Below are 15874 nucleotides of genomic sequence, written 5' to 3' on the forward strand. Positions count from 1 at the left end.
ACATATAAAATTATTATTAATAGGCAACCATTGCCGGACACCATATGTTGACTATATAATATAAATAATGCCTTATTTTCTCTTCTGGTATCCTACAATGCAACCAGGCTACACAAGTTACATTTTCTATAAACTTTTCCTCTTCCTAAAACATACCTCTACAGTTCTACATTAGCATTTTCTTGTTGTCTTTTCAAGCGGTATTTTCTTTCTTGACAATGCCATCAGCATATAAAAACCAAATTTCCCCGCCTGGTCCCGTTTAAGGCAAACAGAGCAGCCTGACAAGGAGAACACATTAAGCCCTGGAACAAAAGCGGCCAAGTCGACCTGTTTTGCAGGCTGATTAATAGAAACAAGCTCCAAGGACTAATCACAAGTCGAGCCCTGTTTTGCAGACTAATAGAACAAAGACACACGAGAGGAGGGGAGGTTACAGCACCGGAATACAAATAAGCAAAGGTAGGCACCAGGCTTTCCTTGACTGAAGTCGCATCCCGTTAAACCAGACCCGCAGACCCAAGTCACACTCAGGGATGAATCAAAATGCAGCACCAGGGAGATCTGGCTTCTGTCAGTCACCCCAGCACCCAAATGAGCCACCTGGGTTCCATGGTCTTTGGAGATTCTGACTTAAAAGAGGAAATAAAAATTTTCAGCACAATGATGCTCAGCCCTGGTGCTTTCAGAGAATCTTTCCATTCCTGTATGGCACACACAACACTTGTTGATGAGGACAGACACGCCTGCCTGCCCACCTTTGGCAACGGCCTGCCACACAGGTCATCCCTAGAGTGTGCACACAAGTGCAGGCCCACAACTAAACAGGAACTACATACACAATGACAACGGTAGAAAGAATAAAGGAGTCCATTTCCAAATTACCCCATGCACACGTCTGACAACCAGAGAGTGCGGTCTTTTCTCCTGACTGTCAACATACAACTTACCCACTGCAAGAACATACAAAGTCTCAGGCAAGAAGAAAGGAAAGAAAGAAAGCAAGAGAGAGAGAGAGAGAAAGAAGAAAGAAAGAAAGAATGAATGAAAAAGAAAGAAAGAAGGAGGGAGGGAAGGATGGGAAGGTAGGGAGGAAGGAAAGAAGGGAAAAGAAAGGAAGGGAAGGAAGAAAGAGGAGGAAGAAAGAAAGAAAGAAAGAAAGAAAGAAAGAAAGAAAGAAAGAAAGAAAGAAAGAAAGAAAGAAAGAAAGAAAGAAAGAAAGAAGAAGGAAAGCAAAGGAAAAAGAAAGAAAAACATTCATAAGAGAAAATCATTGTTACACTTCTGGTGTCTTGCCTCTGAGTTTACATTTTCTCTATATATACATACATTTTTTTGTAATGCTATTGATACCTCTGTGTATTTTTGGTAAGTATACGGCTTTTGAAACATTTACTGCTAAATTTTAGAAGAAAAACATACCAGTGCTCTCTGATGTCAGAAGCTAATTCTTGAATGACTAAAGCCAGGTGAATAAATGAGTTTTTCCTGGAATTGTAAAGTCTTCATCCATGGGAGTGTCTGGTTAACTAAGGAGAGTTTGCACAGCTTGGGAAACAGTCTTTAGGAACTGAGATGTCTACTTTTTGCATGATTTTTATCCTTGATGCTCTGCAGTAACTATTTTCCTTCCACCTTTTTAGGGGGTTCTGTTCTTGTAGAAACCCAGAGAGACAAGCTTTTTGAGTATCATTCTTAAGAAGAGTATTTGAGTCAACGGACCAAGAAAATGGATTTTTCTCTGGCATCTTTGTATTCAGTTCTATCAGCAAACCACTCATTCTGTTTATTGCAACAATCAACAAAGTAAAAACACATTTATAATGGAAATCATAAATATCGACAGTTACAAAAATCTCAGAACTGACTGTGGAGTACAGTTAAGCCTATGGTTTACAGACCAGCCAAACTTCCATACTTCCAAGGAAGTGATCTTGTTTCTCTCAGGCTTCTCAGAAGAGAGGCTTCTCAAACTCTACAGAGGTAATTCCTATAGCAAATAACCTTAAAAGCCAATACTGTCCTCAATATCAGATTTTCCCTTTAATGGTGGTCCTGAACAGTGTGTGTGGTGTGTCTGAATGCAGGCAGGCACTCCGTACCTGTAAAATTCCCCTCACTTCTCCGTGGACCTGCCTCTGAAACTACTACGTCAACCAGCATCACACGGACTCTGCCTCTGGTAAGAGCTGTTTAAAAGCACGAAGGTCAGGGTCAGCATGACACCTGTACACTTAGGTCTGCCGTGTTCCTCGCTCATTCTGCTGGACCTGCAGGTAAGGACCTCTCCTTACAGAATTACAACATTTTAAGGGAGAGGCTGAATTCCGGTATGGAAAAGAACTAGTCATTGCTGTTGCATCTGAAAACGCGGGAAGCATCAAGGAATGCTGAGTCACGGAGATGTCCCAGGTGTTGCCTAAACCCCCATTATCAAGCACTTCCTGCGAATTCATTTATTTAAATAATAGAAAAGCAAAACTCACGAACTGAGTGTCTTGAACAAATTTCCTTTCCACAATTTCCCCCCTTAAGTCAAAACACCCAAGAAAAGAAGAAAGAAGAAAGAGTGGGGTCAACAGCCCATTTCCAACCGGCCTTTGCCATCAACAAGTTCTGATTAGATCTTAGCCCAGCAGCTTTGATTTTGTTCTGAAAAGATCAAAGCTAAGAGGTTTTTTCCTATTAACTCCTGATTCAAAATAAAAACAGAGGCCCCAGTTAGGGCTCGTGATTTGAGGCGCTGGACTTTTAAATCATTAAGGCAAATAAAAACTTTCCCCCGCCCCAGTTTCTGTCTTTGATAACCCTGTTTCTGGAATCCTAGTCCTCCAGGCCACTTCCTGCTGTTTATGGAGACTTGTGTGGCGTGGAAAGTCAGGACACCTCACGGAATTCAGTGTTAAGGTCTGGTCATTTCAATACAAGCAGCTTGGAATGTAGTGAGAGAAACAGGCACCTCTAGTTCTCAAGCCAGGGAGGCATCAGAGGGATTTAGTTTTACGCGCAATCATTTTGTACACGCTATGTAAATTTCAGGAAGAACGAAAAAAATCAGTGTGTCAGCTCTGACCTTTTTTCCCCCTTTACACATACAGCATCGGTTTTACTTAGTCTTTAATGTGGATTGACTGTAGGTTTTATGAAATTTTAGCACCACTTTAAAAAAAAATGTGATCTGTCCTAAACCCACCATACCAGCCATTAGGCTTTTATAAAGCCAGATGATTTTTTTCATTTTTTGCTGCAAATTTCATAGTTGGACATTATCAGCTATAGTTACTGTATTGACACAGTTACCAAGCTGGTCTTATGTAGTATTTGTGCAAAACAGTCTTCCTATATCCTCTTCTGAATCAAAGCAGATTTGCAACGCATCTTTCCTGCTCTTTACAGAATGCAGGCACATTCTGCTAACCCGGAGGCTTTTGACTTTGACACTAACTTCCTGTTTGATCAACCCTCACAGAACATTCCACATTCAATTTCTAGTCCCCATCCAAGATTACCTTTATTTTTCTTGGGTGAAAACGCAGTACCAAGCGTCACTCATACATTTAAAATGATACTCCATGTAAGTAACCTTAAAATGCCCCATATGTCTTCATTTAATAGACATCTATACGCTCTTCCATGTCCTTTGACCAAATGCTGCTGATATACGGGGTTCCTTTCCTAAATGGTTTCCACTTATCCAGATCATAAGCAAATGCCGTGCAAAGAAACCATACATTTGCTTTTAAGAATTCTCTCTCTCTCACACACACACACACACACATACAAACAGGGGTAACCGTTTTTCTAGAATAAGTTTTCTATTCACCTAATTTCTGTCCCTTTTTGCTTCTCCTCTTCTATCCTCGTATACCATCATAAAAAGGAAAGAAAACAAGTAAAAATAGCCATGACAGAACTCCACAATACTGTCCTTTCAGGGAAGAAAATAATATTTACTGAGCATTTACTGAGTACCAGGAACTTAACATATATGGTTGCATTTTAATCCCATGAAAAACACACTGAGTAGTGAAAAAAATAAAGGCTTTGAGGTTAGACTTCCAGTTCTGCTACTAAGGAAATGAGTGTCCTTGGGTAGTTATTTAACTTTCCTACTTTCATCATAAAAGTTCAATTTTATCATCTCCCAAATGGGGGGAATATTACACTTCCTTTACAATTGTGTGGTTTAAAAACCACTGCTACGTAAGGTAGCTGTATGTGGGTGATGCTTAATAAAGAATCATTGTTCTTCTTTGCATACCCATTTCACAGATGAAACTGCAGCTCAGAGAGATGAAATAACTTGCTTAACAAGGTAAGCGAGTTCTAAATGATAAAATGGAGACTCGAGTCTGCTTCGGACAGCGGTTTCTGAAGGCCGAAGCTTGCAGCCTCTATAAACACCGTTTCCCCTGCCAGCAGGCAGAGCAGAGTTGCAGCTGTTTGCGCTACGTCCAGCCTGGGGATCAGTCCTTTCAGGGTGTGTCTCCTGCTGGGTGCATAGAGGGGCTCCCGCTGGAAGTCTGTTGACCTGAGAAACTTGATGGTTTAAGGGAAAAAGGAATCAGCAAGAAGAGCTCAGCCTGGTTTCAACAAACCCTTCCCCACCAAAGGGATGTCCCTGAGCACAACATGTTTTTGTCTGTCCCCCAAAGAGCCTCCCACGGGCATACAGGTGACTCTTTGGGAGGCTGAGTGACATCCTTTGACCGCCCTCTTCCAGAGCAGCCTAGAAAGGCAGAGGGCTTCTCCCCTGTTGAGCACAGAACACAGCCTGGCTTTGATTATCATGACTGTCGTGAAACAAGGCTGGAAGCAGACAGCCTCATCAGAAGGGGCACAGGGGTGACTTGAGGCTATGCAGATGCGGTGCCTGGCAGAAAGGGGCACTGAGTAGAAGTGGCAGTCTCCTAGCTGTGTGCTTCACAGCCTGTTCATCCTTATCCCAGGTCATCAGGAGGATTCCAGGAACCTGCGTGGTTTCCTGGACATCCCTGTGAGCACACCTGAGCTACGGGGGAAGGCATGCAAGAAAGCAGAGCAGCAGTGCCTGGAACCAGCAACTGTCAAGGGGACCACAATGGGCTCACAAACTAGTTAACATCTGGAGAAATTCACATTACACTTATAGGTCAAATATGAAATAGTTAAGTAAGAAATCCATGTTTGTCAAATAGCTTGAAAATAAGCGGTACAGATTCGACTGACTTTAACTCAACTCTGAGAATCCAACCATTGAGAACTCAACCATTGAGAAGAAAGAACACTAAATGTTCGATAACTGGTCGCTAATGTCCGAAGGGCCTTCTGAGGGCCAGGCTGGACTAGCTTCTGCCCAAACCCGCTCTTTACAGTGACTGCTCTTACTGCAGTTGAAGAGACTCCAAACCTGCCAGAAACTTCTGCAGCTGCACAGCATGGGGCTAGGGCATCGGAGGTAAAGAAGTAACAATCAAGAGCCTAAAAAACACTATCAGAGGCTTTCTTTGGGAACACTCACTGCCTTCAAGTTAGGTCTGTCCCACTGCTCCCCTGCCTCACCTTTATTAGACCATGCTCACCTGAAGAGATGCTACACGCCCTGTTTCTGAATGTTCGGGAAGGATCTAGACACGTTCACGAAGAGCTCGTGGACAGAGGTTAGCGCATTGTTTGGTTCCACTTTGTTCCACCATCTCTAGTCATCCTTGCAGATTCATGGCTATGCTTGATCTTGTCTTGGAAATATTTTCTTCTCTTTTGCAGCTGGATGTTTCATACGTGTAGACTTTCAGTCTAGCAGCCACAGACACACTCTACCACCACCGCCCTCATTCACTCATTCATCAGCAGAAATGGACTGAGCATCCACTGTGTGCCAGGCCCGAGGCTGGAGGAGAGTGTGCACAGAGAACAAAGTCCACAAGGTCCCCATCTTGGCAGAGCTTATAACCACTGCATCATTTCCTTCCATCCACTGGCTGCAGCCTGTCAGTGTAACGTGAGGAAATGAAAGAACACCCAGCAGCCAGCGAGCTGGGTCTCAACGTGAAAGTCCAGGTCTTGTCTGGAGAGCGGTGCGGGGGTCCACGCCAGGCCTGACTCCAGCGGGGGGCGCTGCCAGCACTGCCTTCTTGGTGCGTGTGGCCGGGGCTGCCGTGTCTCCCAGCTGCTACTTGGTGCTCCAGATGGAAAAAGCCACATGCACTCAGTATTTGGCCTTTTGATGCGTGTGCAAAGAAAGCAGAAGTTGTCCCCATGGAGCAGAAGGACCACAGGAGCTGATCCACGTCTTAGGACACACTGAGATACAGATTTTCATTTTCTTAAATGCTAGGTTCTGGAGCACATCATGCAGAAGATGCAGGATCAGTTTTTTGTCTTGTTCCCTCAACAGTCCCACTGTCCCCCTGCAAGCACCTTACCACTGAATCCTGAGAGCTCCGGAGAGGACCGGTCTGGATTTCTGTTTGCCCTTCTTGCAACTAGATGGGAACAGCCAAGGCTTCTAAGTGGCCACTTCCTGAGTTGCCTCAGGTCAAGGAGTAGAGTGACATCTGTGCTTACTAGGATATCCTGGCTTCAAGAGCTCCGCAAAGGAAGCCTGGATTCTAGTCTTATTTCTCCCCAGACTAATTTTGGACAAGCCACCTTCTCTGTCTAAAACTCTGTCTTGATCTCTTCTGTCAAAAGGAGGCAACACTACGCAGCACCAGCGCTTGTAAAGCTGCAGTTATTAATTACTATTATTAATACATACCCTCTGCATTTTTATCATTTAGAGTTGTTTTTTCATTTAAATTTGAATTCCTTAGGATGGCTGTGAAGCCCAAATGAGATAACACAGGTGAAAGTTCTCTGAGTGAAATACATCCTCCAAATGGAAGTTTAGGATCCTTGTTTGCTAACTGACTTTGTCTTTCAAGATGCTCAGGTAAAAATATCAAATTATGCCAACGGTTGACACTGAGCATAACTGAAAGCACATGAACACTTATATACTCCCACCCACATTAGCCTGCATAACCAGCACCAACACAGCAGCTGAAGACCCATGACTGGCTTTAAAGGTTTGGACGGGGCAGGCGGGAAGGTAGGAGTTGGATCCAAGGTCCCAAAGTACATAAACTGGTTTTCGCAAGGGTGTTTATGGATGCGGCTATCAATGGGGAGGTAGGAAGCGAAATGACTGGTTTTGCTTTCTCCTTTCCCAAATAAACAGGGCAGCTGTTAAACCAGACGTGAGTCTGATCCTGTGCAGCTTTAAGAGCAGCCTGCTGCATTCTGAAGCAGGCAAAAATGTAAACAAAGCCTGTAACTCTAGAGCGAGGCAGACCCGCCATAGGTTTCATAATGGGACAGTCCACGGGCCCTGCGCCAAGAAAAATGAAATGTTAGCCCAGGCCTTTAAACTGAGTCGTGTAGAAGCAGAGTGCATATTTGTTTAACACACACACACGCAGACCATCCTCCCTGCCAATACATTTCTGAACCCTCCTGAATAAAAGCTGGAATCCTCGTCGAGATCGTGGTTCAGAACCAATATTGTTCGTATAGTTCTGCTCTTGAGTGTGAAAAGACTTTCCTGCTAAAGGTGGAAGGAAATGTTTCTTTCTCTCTCTTTTTTTTTTTTTTTTTGGCGCAAGTTAATTACGAAGTATGACTGTGAAAATAAAATAAATGAGCCCATTTCACCCATCTCCGTATCTGAATTCTATCATACGAGTTGCCAATTGGTTTTCTCATCCTCTCACTCAATATCTGCTGTTAATTTGTTTGCTATTTCAAGAACTTGAAGACTGTCAGCAAAATACATGATGCATTACAAAACTTATAATTGGAAATAAAAACATCTGAAGCTTTTCTGACAGGGTGAACGTAAAGTATCATTGCGCTGTGGATCAGAACAAGGAAACGGAACACAGAAACGTGAGCAACCTTGTAGCTGTTTGTGTGCAAATACAATTATAAACGCTGCAGAGAGGGGATTCAACACTTAACTCCCTCTTTGAAAAATGCTGAGAAAATTACATCTAAATGAATGAACGAACTCAACATGTTTATGATTCGAAATGAGGGGAAGAGAGAAAGGGAAAAAACAAACAAAAAATCCTGCTCCCACTTCCTTTGAAAATGCAGCTCCCTGGGCTTTCTCTTGCTATTTCCCCCACTACAGAGTTACACTGCGTAGGCACCGTCTAATTTTCCTGCTGCAGAAGTTAAGCCACTTCCTCCACAGTTACTAAATCTGACAAATTACACCTGGGTCTACTCTAACATGAAAAAGTATGCTCTTTGTTCCTGACCCCTTGGTCAACATGGAGATCAAATTCCTGGACATCGGAAAGGCCCCACTCATATTCATTAAAAGCCACGGGAGACTAGCTCTGTGTTTCTGTTCAGGAGGGAACGAGGTGCAGGCTGTTGCAGAATAATATGACTGCCACGCTTAGGTTGGAGCGAGATGGACCTTTTACAGTTTTTCAGTTTGACTGCTGATTCATTGGTACATGGATTTTTTTTTTTTTCCCTAAATAAGCATCTTAGTAGTAAAAGAGCAATTGAAATCAGAAAAAAAAAAAAAAAAAAAGAAGGAGCTAGTTGATTTTTAAATGCCAAGTCCCACCAGTGAGTTTATCAAATCTGCTTGCATGAAAACTCTGGCTACAAAGCCAGTAACCAAAAATACAAAGATGATTTCAAAATGCCACCTCCCCTCTACCCTGGCCAGACAGGCAGTTAAGTTACCACAGTGGCTAATGTTTGACAGGCAGGAATTTTGTCTCCTCTACCTAGCCATAATCAGCCTCTGGAAAAGATGAGACGGAGCTGAGAGTGATCACAAGAAGAAATCGGGAACCATCTCAGTGGCGGAGAATCAACACGAGGGATATAAGAAATCCACGAGCTTTCCTTTGTGAGAGCAAAGTCCTATGTAGATCGAACTGCCAGGCCACATAAGACCCTCTTCTGTCCCCCAAAGAGGGAGAAAAAAACACAACAGAAGAAAAGCCACGACTGAACTGTTAGTCCCGTGACAGTACCTCACACTGATTCCTTTCATCAAGATTCTTGGAAGAATGAGGTGATAAAGGAGTATATACAGAAGCCACAGAACCTGGTGGGAGACCTCCTGAGGCCAAGTTGACCCCAAGAACTGGTCAACTCTTGCCTTCCTTCCAAGGGAGCACCTTTTTTCCAAGACAAGGCATCCCACTTATAATTTCTTCCATGTAGGCCACGGAATTTTCCCAGACCCATCAAGCCACATCCAAACTTTCTTCCTTGCAGATCTAATAAGTTCTGCAGTGCACTCCAACAGTAAACACCCACGAGTGCTCAGGACTGTTTTAAGTTATTTTCCACATACAAATTCCTCCTAAATCGTCAGCCAAGAGACACCGCTTTAATTCCCTCTGGTCTTTAGGAAGCTTTCTGCTGTGCTGCAAGTTATAAACGTGTAATGAGTATGAGCGAACACTCATTGTTTACCGCGAAACCGAGTGACAATCCACACTTTGCAAATACACGAGTTAAGAGCTATCTCCCTGGTCAGACGGCAATTACTTTTAAAAAACCTGTGACAGGATGGAAATCCTTAATATCAAGGTTTTTATTTTGATTTCTGTTTTTAAATGAAAATCATTAGCAGTATCAGCAAATCGGAACTTAATATTTCCTCCAGATAAGTCACTGGAAAGGCAAGGAAATCAAACTTAAATCAGTTTATATTATTTGGGGGCTAGAATACCTAATGGGTTACTAAGCAGGCGTCCATCTATGTGCGACTCTCAGGGATGAAAAATCCTTATTTCTGACGGGAGGAAAGTAGCAGCTCTGGTATAAGTCCCCCCAAACTTTGCTCGCAGTCAAATTCTTAATAGTGAAATAGGCTAAAAATCGCACAAGCTATTAAAATAATCAAGCATGCCCGCAACCATGTACGCTCTTCGACAATTCTAATTTTGGTGACTATTTAAGTGAGTGGCATCCGAGAGAAAGTGGGGCAGCCCTCACTGCCCCAGTTTTACAAATAGAGAAGTTAAGGGATTTGCCTCGTGTTGCGCCATCAGCAGAGGCTAAACTAAGGCTGGAACCCACCCCACAAGACTCCTGGTGCAATCGTCTTCATATGAAGGTGGGCAAAGGTATAAAGCAGATGGGAAACACTAACCCCATGACGTCAATAACAGCTATAACACTTATCAAGTGCTTACTCTGCCAGGAAGTCTTCTGCGGGTTGTGGATGCATTAACTCACTTGTAACGACTAAGAGAGAGAAGTCATGTTGCTATTTCCCACTTTAGAGATGGGGAAACAGAGGCAAGGAGATATTCAGAAAGAAATGCCTAAGGCTGCAAGGCTGATTATGCAGTGGAGCTGGGGAGATCTGTTCTTCCCTGCACAGAAATGCTAACGCAGGCATTCCTAAATCAGTGTTCCCATTACAGCCATTCTGGGAATATTAATTTTCACAAGATATCTTCACAGTGAGATCCAAATTGTTGATGCCTCTAAAATATACGATGAAATTGTCATGTCTTTTTCATCCACCTCTGTATTCTTGGTCAAAAGACAAAGTACCAACAATTCTTATAGGTGAGGCAGATTCCATTTAAAGATCTCCCTCATTGTAAAGAGATGTTAGGCTGGAAATAGTTCAAACTTTCCAGAAATCCCAAAAAATGGTGGGTAAAAACAACTTCAGGATAACATATTAGAAAACGAATGCTGCTTATTTTCTTGTCTCTGCCACTTTCCTTGATATTAAAATAAAACTTTTTTGAATGATCTCAATCCAGGACAGACATAAACTTTGTCCAAAGTCTATACCACTACCAAAAACAAATTATGCCCCATCACTTCACATATTTGAATGACTATGTTTTGTTATTTCTTGAGGTGCTGTAAGATCTGCCTCAGGATCCAAAAATCACTCCCTCGTTCATCACTGCCATAATCTGGTTTAGCTAAACCCTATCCTAAACAGATGTGAATCTGCTCAGATAAGGCAGGAAGTTTGTCTGCTGTCATTATTCCAGCAACCATCCATCCGGGGACTCTCTGAAAGTCTTGTTTGTTCAGGAACGACCTTAAATGTTCTGTGCTCTTTGAAGATTTTTCAAAAATCATCTTAAATTATTGAAAAAGTCATCTTAACTCCATAGAGCACTTCTCGGCCAGAGGTCATTCCTCAACTACTGTATAGTCATTAAGAAGTGAGCTGAGAAGCTGAAAAAGCTCTCTCTCTCCTGCCCTTAACCCAGAAATCGCTAATACCGACACCCGACGTCACCCTGAGATGGATTTTCAGAATATGGTTGGATAGGGCTAATTTCTGCTGTCTGTTCTCTTGTCCTTTATCACCTTCTAACATATAAAAAGCACTAATAAAGCTGGGTATAATGCAGTTCATAACCACCAGTTACCACACCACTATCACCACCACCACAGGCATACCAGGTACCCGGCTGTCAGATTCAAATTAAGATGCTACCACTTAGCATCTGTGTGACTCTTGAGCTGTTACTTAACCTTTCTGTGCCCGAGTTTTCTCATCTGCCAAATGAGAATCACAATAGTGCCTGTCTCTTAAAGGTAGTTTGAAGAAAATGAGATAATAGATATGAAGGACTTAGAACAGTGCCAGGCACTTGGTAAGTACTCAATAGATATGAAGGACTTAGAACAGTGCCAGGCACTTGGTAAGTACTCAATTAAGAGTTCACAATCACTGTCAGGTTGATTTTAAACAGAAATACATTTCCTGTATCCACTCATCAGTTCTTCTGGATACCAACTAGTAACACCAGGGGAAAAAAAAATCACAGGCAATCTCTCAACTTACTAGTCTACAAAGGACAATCCAAACTGTTGCACGGGGTGGCCAATCTGAATTCACTGGCTGTTCTTGTCCAGGCTTGTCACAACTCCTAGGGCGGGGCCAAAGGACTTTTCCATGCTGAGTGAGTGAAGGTTAGTTTTTCTGCTCTCTATGCATGCAGAGCTCTCAAAAAGTAAGTAAGCCAATAACTAAACATCCAAGATGCCTCTGATACTGATATTCTGATCTAACACTCCCATTTCAAAGATGAAAAAACTGGCTCTACAGGCTAAGAAACTTGCTCACGTTCACCAAAATACTTAGTGGCAGAGCTAAGGCCCCCCAAATGGTAATTATTCTAAGCAAACCACCAGGCACTCTTCTCGATCTACTGCATACATCACCTAATTTAATCCTCATAATGACCCTCTAAAGGAGGAATTATTTTCACTGCCTTCGAGATGGAGATGCAGAAACTGAGGTTCATTTGCTACGAATTACCTTCTTCAAAACCAGACTACTGGCAACTGATGAAGCCAGGATGAAAATGCTTTCTCGTCTGGCCCCAAAGAACAGGAGCCAGCTTCAAGTTTTCTAGAACTCAGTACTGAGAATTCTAGAACTAAGTTCTCAACCCGTAACTTCCAAACTGTGCATCAGTCTTGCCTGGGGAGCTTTAAAAAATACAGATACTAACTACTACATATAAAACAGACAAATAGCAAGTTCATACTGTAGGGCAAGGGGAACTACATTCAGGATCTTGTAGTAACCTATAATGAAAAAGAATCTGAAAAGGAACAGATGTATGTATATGTATGACTGAAACATTATCCTGCACACCAGAAACTGACACAACATTGTAAACTGATTACACTTCAATTAAAAACAAAAAAACAAAAAACAGATCCCTGGGCTCTATCTCAGGGAGAAGAGAGTCTGGGGAGGATACAGCTTCAAGATCTGTATTTCTTCGGAGTTGCTTGGGTGATTCTGATGTGTAGCAAGATTTGAGAAACTAATCTAAGCAAGATATTTCATGAGTGCTTCCAATGGGAAACGAGAAGGAGATGAGTCACCAAAGGCTGATGGACCTTCAGAGTGACTGAATCTGTGTTAAGGGTAACGGTGCCCTTCCCGCAAGTCCGTCTGGGTCCCCTAGACCGACGTGACATACACACGTCTACCACAGCCCTGCTCGCACTGATCTTGCCTGAAGAAATCTGCCTCACAAAGGTAAACAACAAGCATCATGCTCAGCCGCGGTGGCAGAACATGGGTTCTGCCGGAAACGCCGCAAAAAGGTGTCCTTCCACCCGGATCCTTTGCGTTTCAAGCACCGAAGTCGGCACCATCCTTTCTTAGGGCTGAGCTAAAAAGCGGAGAGGGAAGGCTGAATGAACACTTACCAAGGTGCCCCGTATATCCTGAATCCCTTCACTGTTACCTCCGAGTCTTGTAAGTAAATACTGTTTGTCAGGAGGGACTGCACGTTGTCAAAGTCCTCTGGTTTCAATTTGGACACAGAGGGGAAACGGTAGTAGTCCTGTTTAACAAGGTCTGCCATGAATTCCTTATCAAATGTCAGTTCATGATTCCCAGCAATCACTATTTTATATTCATATGGCAGGTTTCCTGAAATAAGAAAAAAAGAACACCAATTAGCACGTTCATTTCCCATCACGAAGCACAGCAGCCGAGGCTGTGATTAGCAGACAGTGCACCCAAATGAAACAGCTCCCACATTCCTTTATATTTCCATGGGAACCAAAATTTATGACTACTCCATTATACTAACAAAAATGACAATAAACAGGAGATAGGAAGCCGCTCAGAAGCTAAAAAGCTACTAAGGAGACACTAAGTTTTCTAGTTCCATTTCCCTCTTCTGTTTGCTACAGATTCACTGGGATGAATCCACCCTGCGATGAATCCCCACTTTACAATTATCCAGCAGAAAGCACTTTAATCACGAGCCTTAAAAAAGGTCTGGACTTGGTTTTGAGCCTCAGAAAAATAAGCCGACCGGCTATTTTTCACAACTCAGATAACTGCTAGATTTTTAGAATAACCTTCGTACAAAAGACAGGGCACAGCCAAGCATTCCACAGTTTACATAAATGAAAGGAACCACACACAGTACAAGTTAGAGTTTACCGTTTTGGCTTGTGAATAAAAGGAACATTAATAATGGACCCCTGATTAGAAGGCTAACTTTCCTCCCATTGGGATGGGAGAAGAAACTGTAAAGCTTAACCTCCTTTTAATATTTATGGCATGGAAATGTGAGTTCTCGGTGTGTGCTTTTTATGCAAAAGTTTCCCGATCAAAATGAGATAATTCTGGGAAGAAGAATGAAGGCTATAAAGGAAAACCCAAACACCAGACTTCTGCATAGATTTATAATGTTTGAATAAAGTACAGATCATACATATTAATAACTCACCGTGATGTTATAAGAACCAAAATCCAAAGGGAGATAGTGCTGGGCAGCTGTCCCCATCCTGAAATTAATGCCCTTTTCTCTTCTTTGTCATTATCCATCCCTCAAGCCTCACCACTGGGCAGCTGCTCATTTTATTTTATTTCATTTTATTTTGAGGAGGAAAAGGATGGGATGATGGTACCTATAATTCCAGCTTCCTGATACTCCTGGGTCCAATGCAAAATTAATGTTTCCTGATATTCCAGGAAGAATGCAAGTTACCACTAGCAGGAAATTGGATACATTTGTTGTAAGAATTGGTCCTTGCCAGCAAGCCAGACTCAGTGATTCAATTAATGAAGCTTATAGTTGGGGAGAGAATTATATTTTGGGGGAGGGGAGCACCAGTTTTGTCATAGGTCCACTCGGATTTCAGCAATGTAAACTGGAGGCTACAGTGGGAAGTCCACAATCTCAGCAGCACACTGCAAACATAATCTGCTAATATTTAAGCTGTTTTTAAGATTGCCAGAATATGCTTTGCAATGCTACTGATTTTTCTCTAGTTTTAAATTTCTAGGTTTCTAACAGTATTAAAATAGTATACACAGCATGTGGGTTAATGGGGAGATGAAAGGAGGGAGGATGAAAGCAGTCAGAAAACAACAGTGCAGAAAGACGAAACCCAAAAAGTGGTGGCCGAGCATCAACAGATATCCTTGGCTACTAGCCTCCAATGCTGTGTGACAAGTCTCTGGCCTCAGCTATTTGCAAGGCTGCAGCGAAGAGCTCATACAAAACAGGAAGCCTTTCTCAAATGCGAGTTTATAATCTGCACTGGCATAAGACAATAAGGGGTGTGATGTATGTTGCAAGCTCCTTGGATAGAATGATTGTATTTTGCACAATTCCCTGCACTTAACATACAGATATATTAAAGAGACTGCAAATTCCCAGCACTGACCAGGATGGAACTTTCTGAGATGTGCCACAATGCCAATATCATGGCTCTGTGACCCCACCGGCCTGATGCTGCATCCCCAGACTCACCTGTGCCCCCAAGGCTGGCACAGGCTGAAACGTTTTCCTGGACAGTAATCTTTTCCAAGGCAGGTCCTACCTGCATGAATCTTTGAGCACTTCTGTTGGTACAAATCGCGCTGTAGCTGCCGGGGTCCCCTTTAATCATTCATGATGATGGACTCACTGTAAACCCTGTCTTTAGGCACCACTGCTCTTGCAAGAGGCCTTGGCTTCTTGCTTTTTCCATTTTAGAGCTTTGGTTCAGGGATGGTATGGGTGAGATGGGGAAACAGGCAAAGGAAGTATATTTCTACTCTTCAGATCAGTTTAAAAAAAAAAAAGTAAAACTGCTGCAAAGTAAATCTTTCTCAGGAAGACAGGCCTCTTCAGTGTCTTTTAAATCAAATTTTGGAGACTCAGCACAAAGCAGCAGCCACCAAAATGAACAGCCGCAGAAACTGTAATGATATTTACACATTGCCAACAAACTCATCTCTTTCTGAGAATGCAATAGTAGTTTCCAACTTCCCTCCTCTGTTACCTATGTTATGAGATTGCCTGACGTATTTTCTTTTTGGCTGAACTGACCTTTCATCTATAATCTGCCAACCTTTATGTTTTAT

At 42.6% G+C, this 15874-nt stretch overlaps 1 protein-coding gene across 6 annotated transcripts in view; it reads right to left on the reverse strand.

The window, feature by feature from the left end:
- Nucleotides 1–15874, reverse strand: part of MPPED2 (metallophosphoesterase domain containing 2) — a 162744-nt gene that overhangs the window by 63242 nt on the left and 83628 nt on the right. For all 6 annotated transcript variants that reach the window (XM_032488397.1, XM_032488401.1, XM_032488398.1 and 3 more), the window contains exon 4: nt 13213–13438. In XM_032488397.1, coding sequence (XP_032344288.1) covers nt 13213–13438 — 226 coding nt within the window. The remainder of the gene's footprint in view (nt 1–13212; nt 13439–15874) is intronic.

Source organism: Camelus ferus, chromosome 10 (genome assembly GCF_009834535.1).
Source record: "Camelus ferus isolate YT-003-E chromosome 10, BCGSAC_Cfer_1.0, whole genome shotgun sequence".
Lineage (NCBI taxonomy): Eukaryota > Metazoa > Chordata > Mammalia > Artiodactyla > Camelidae > Camelus > Camelus ferus.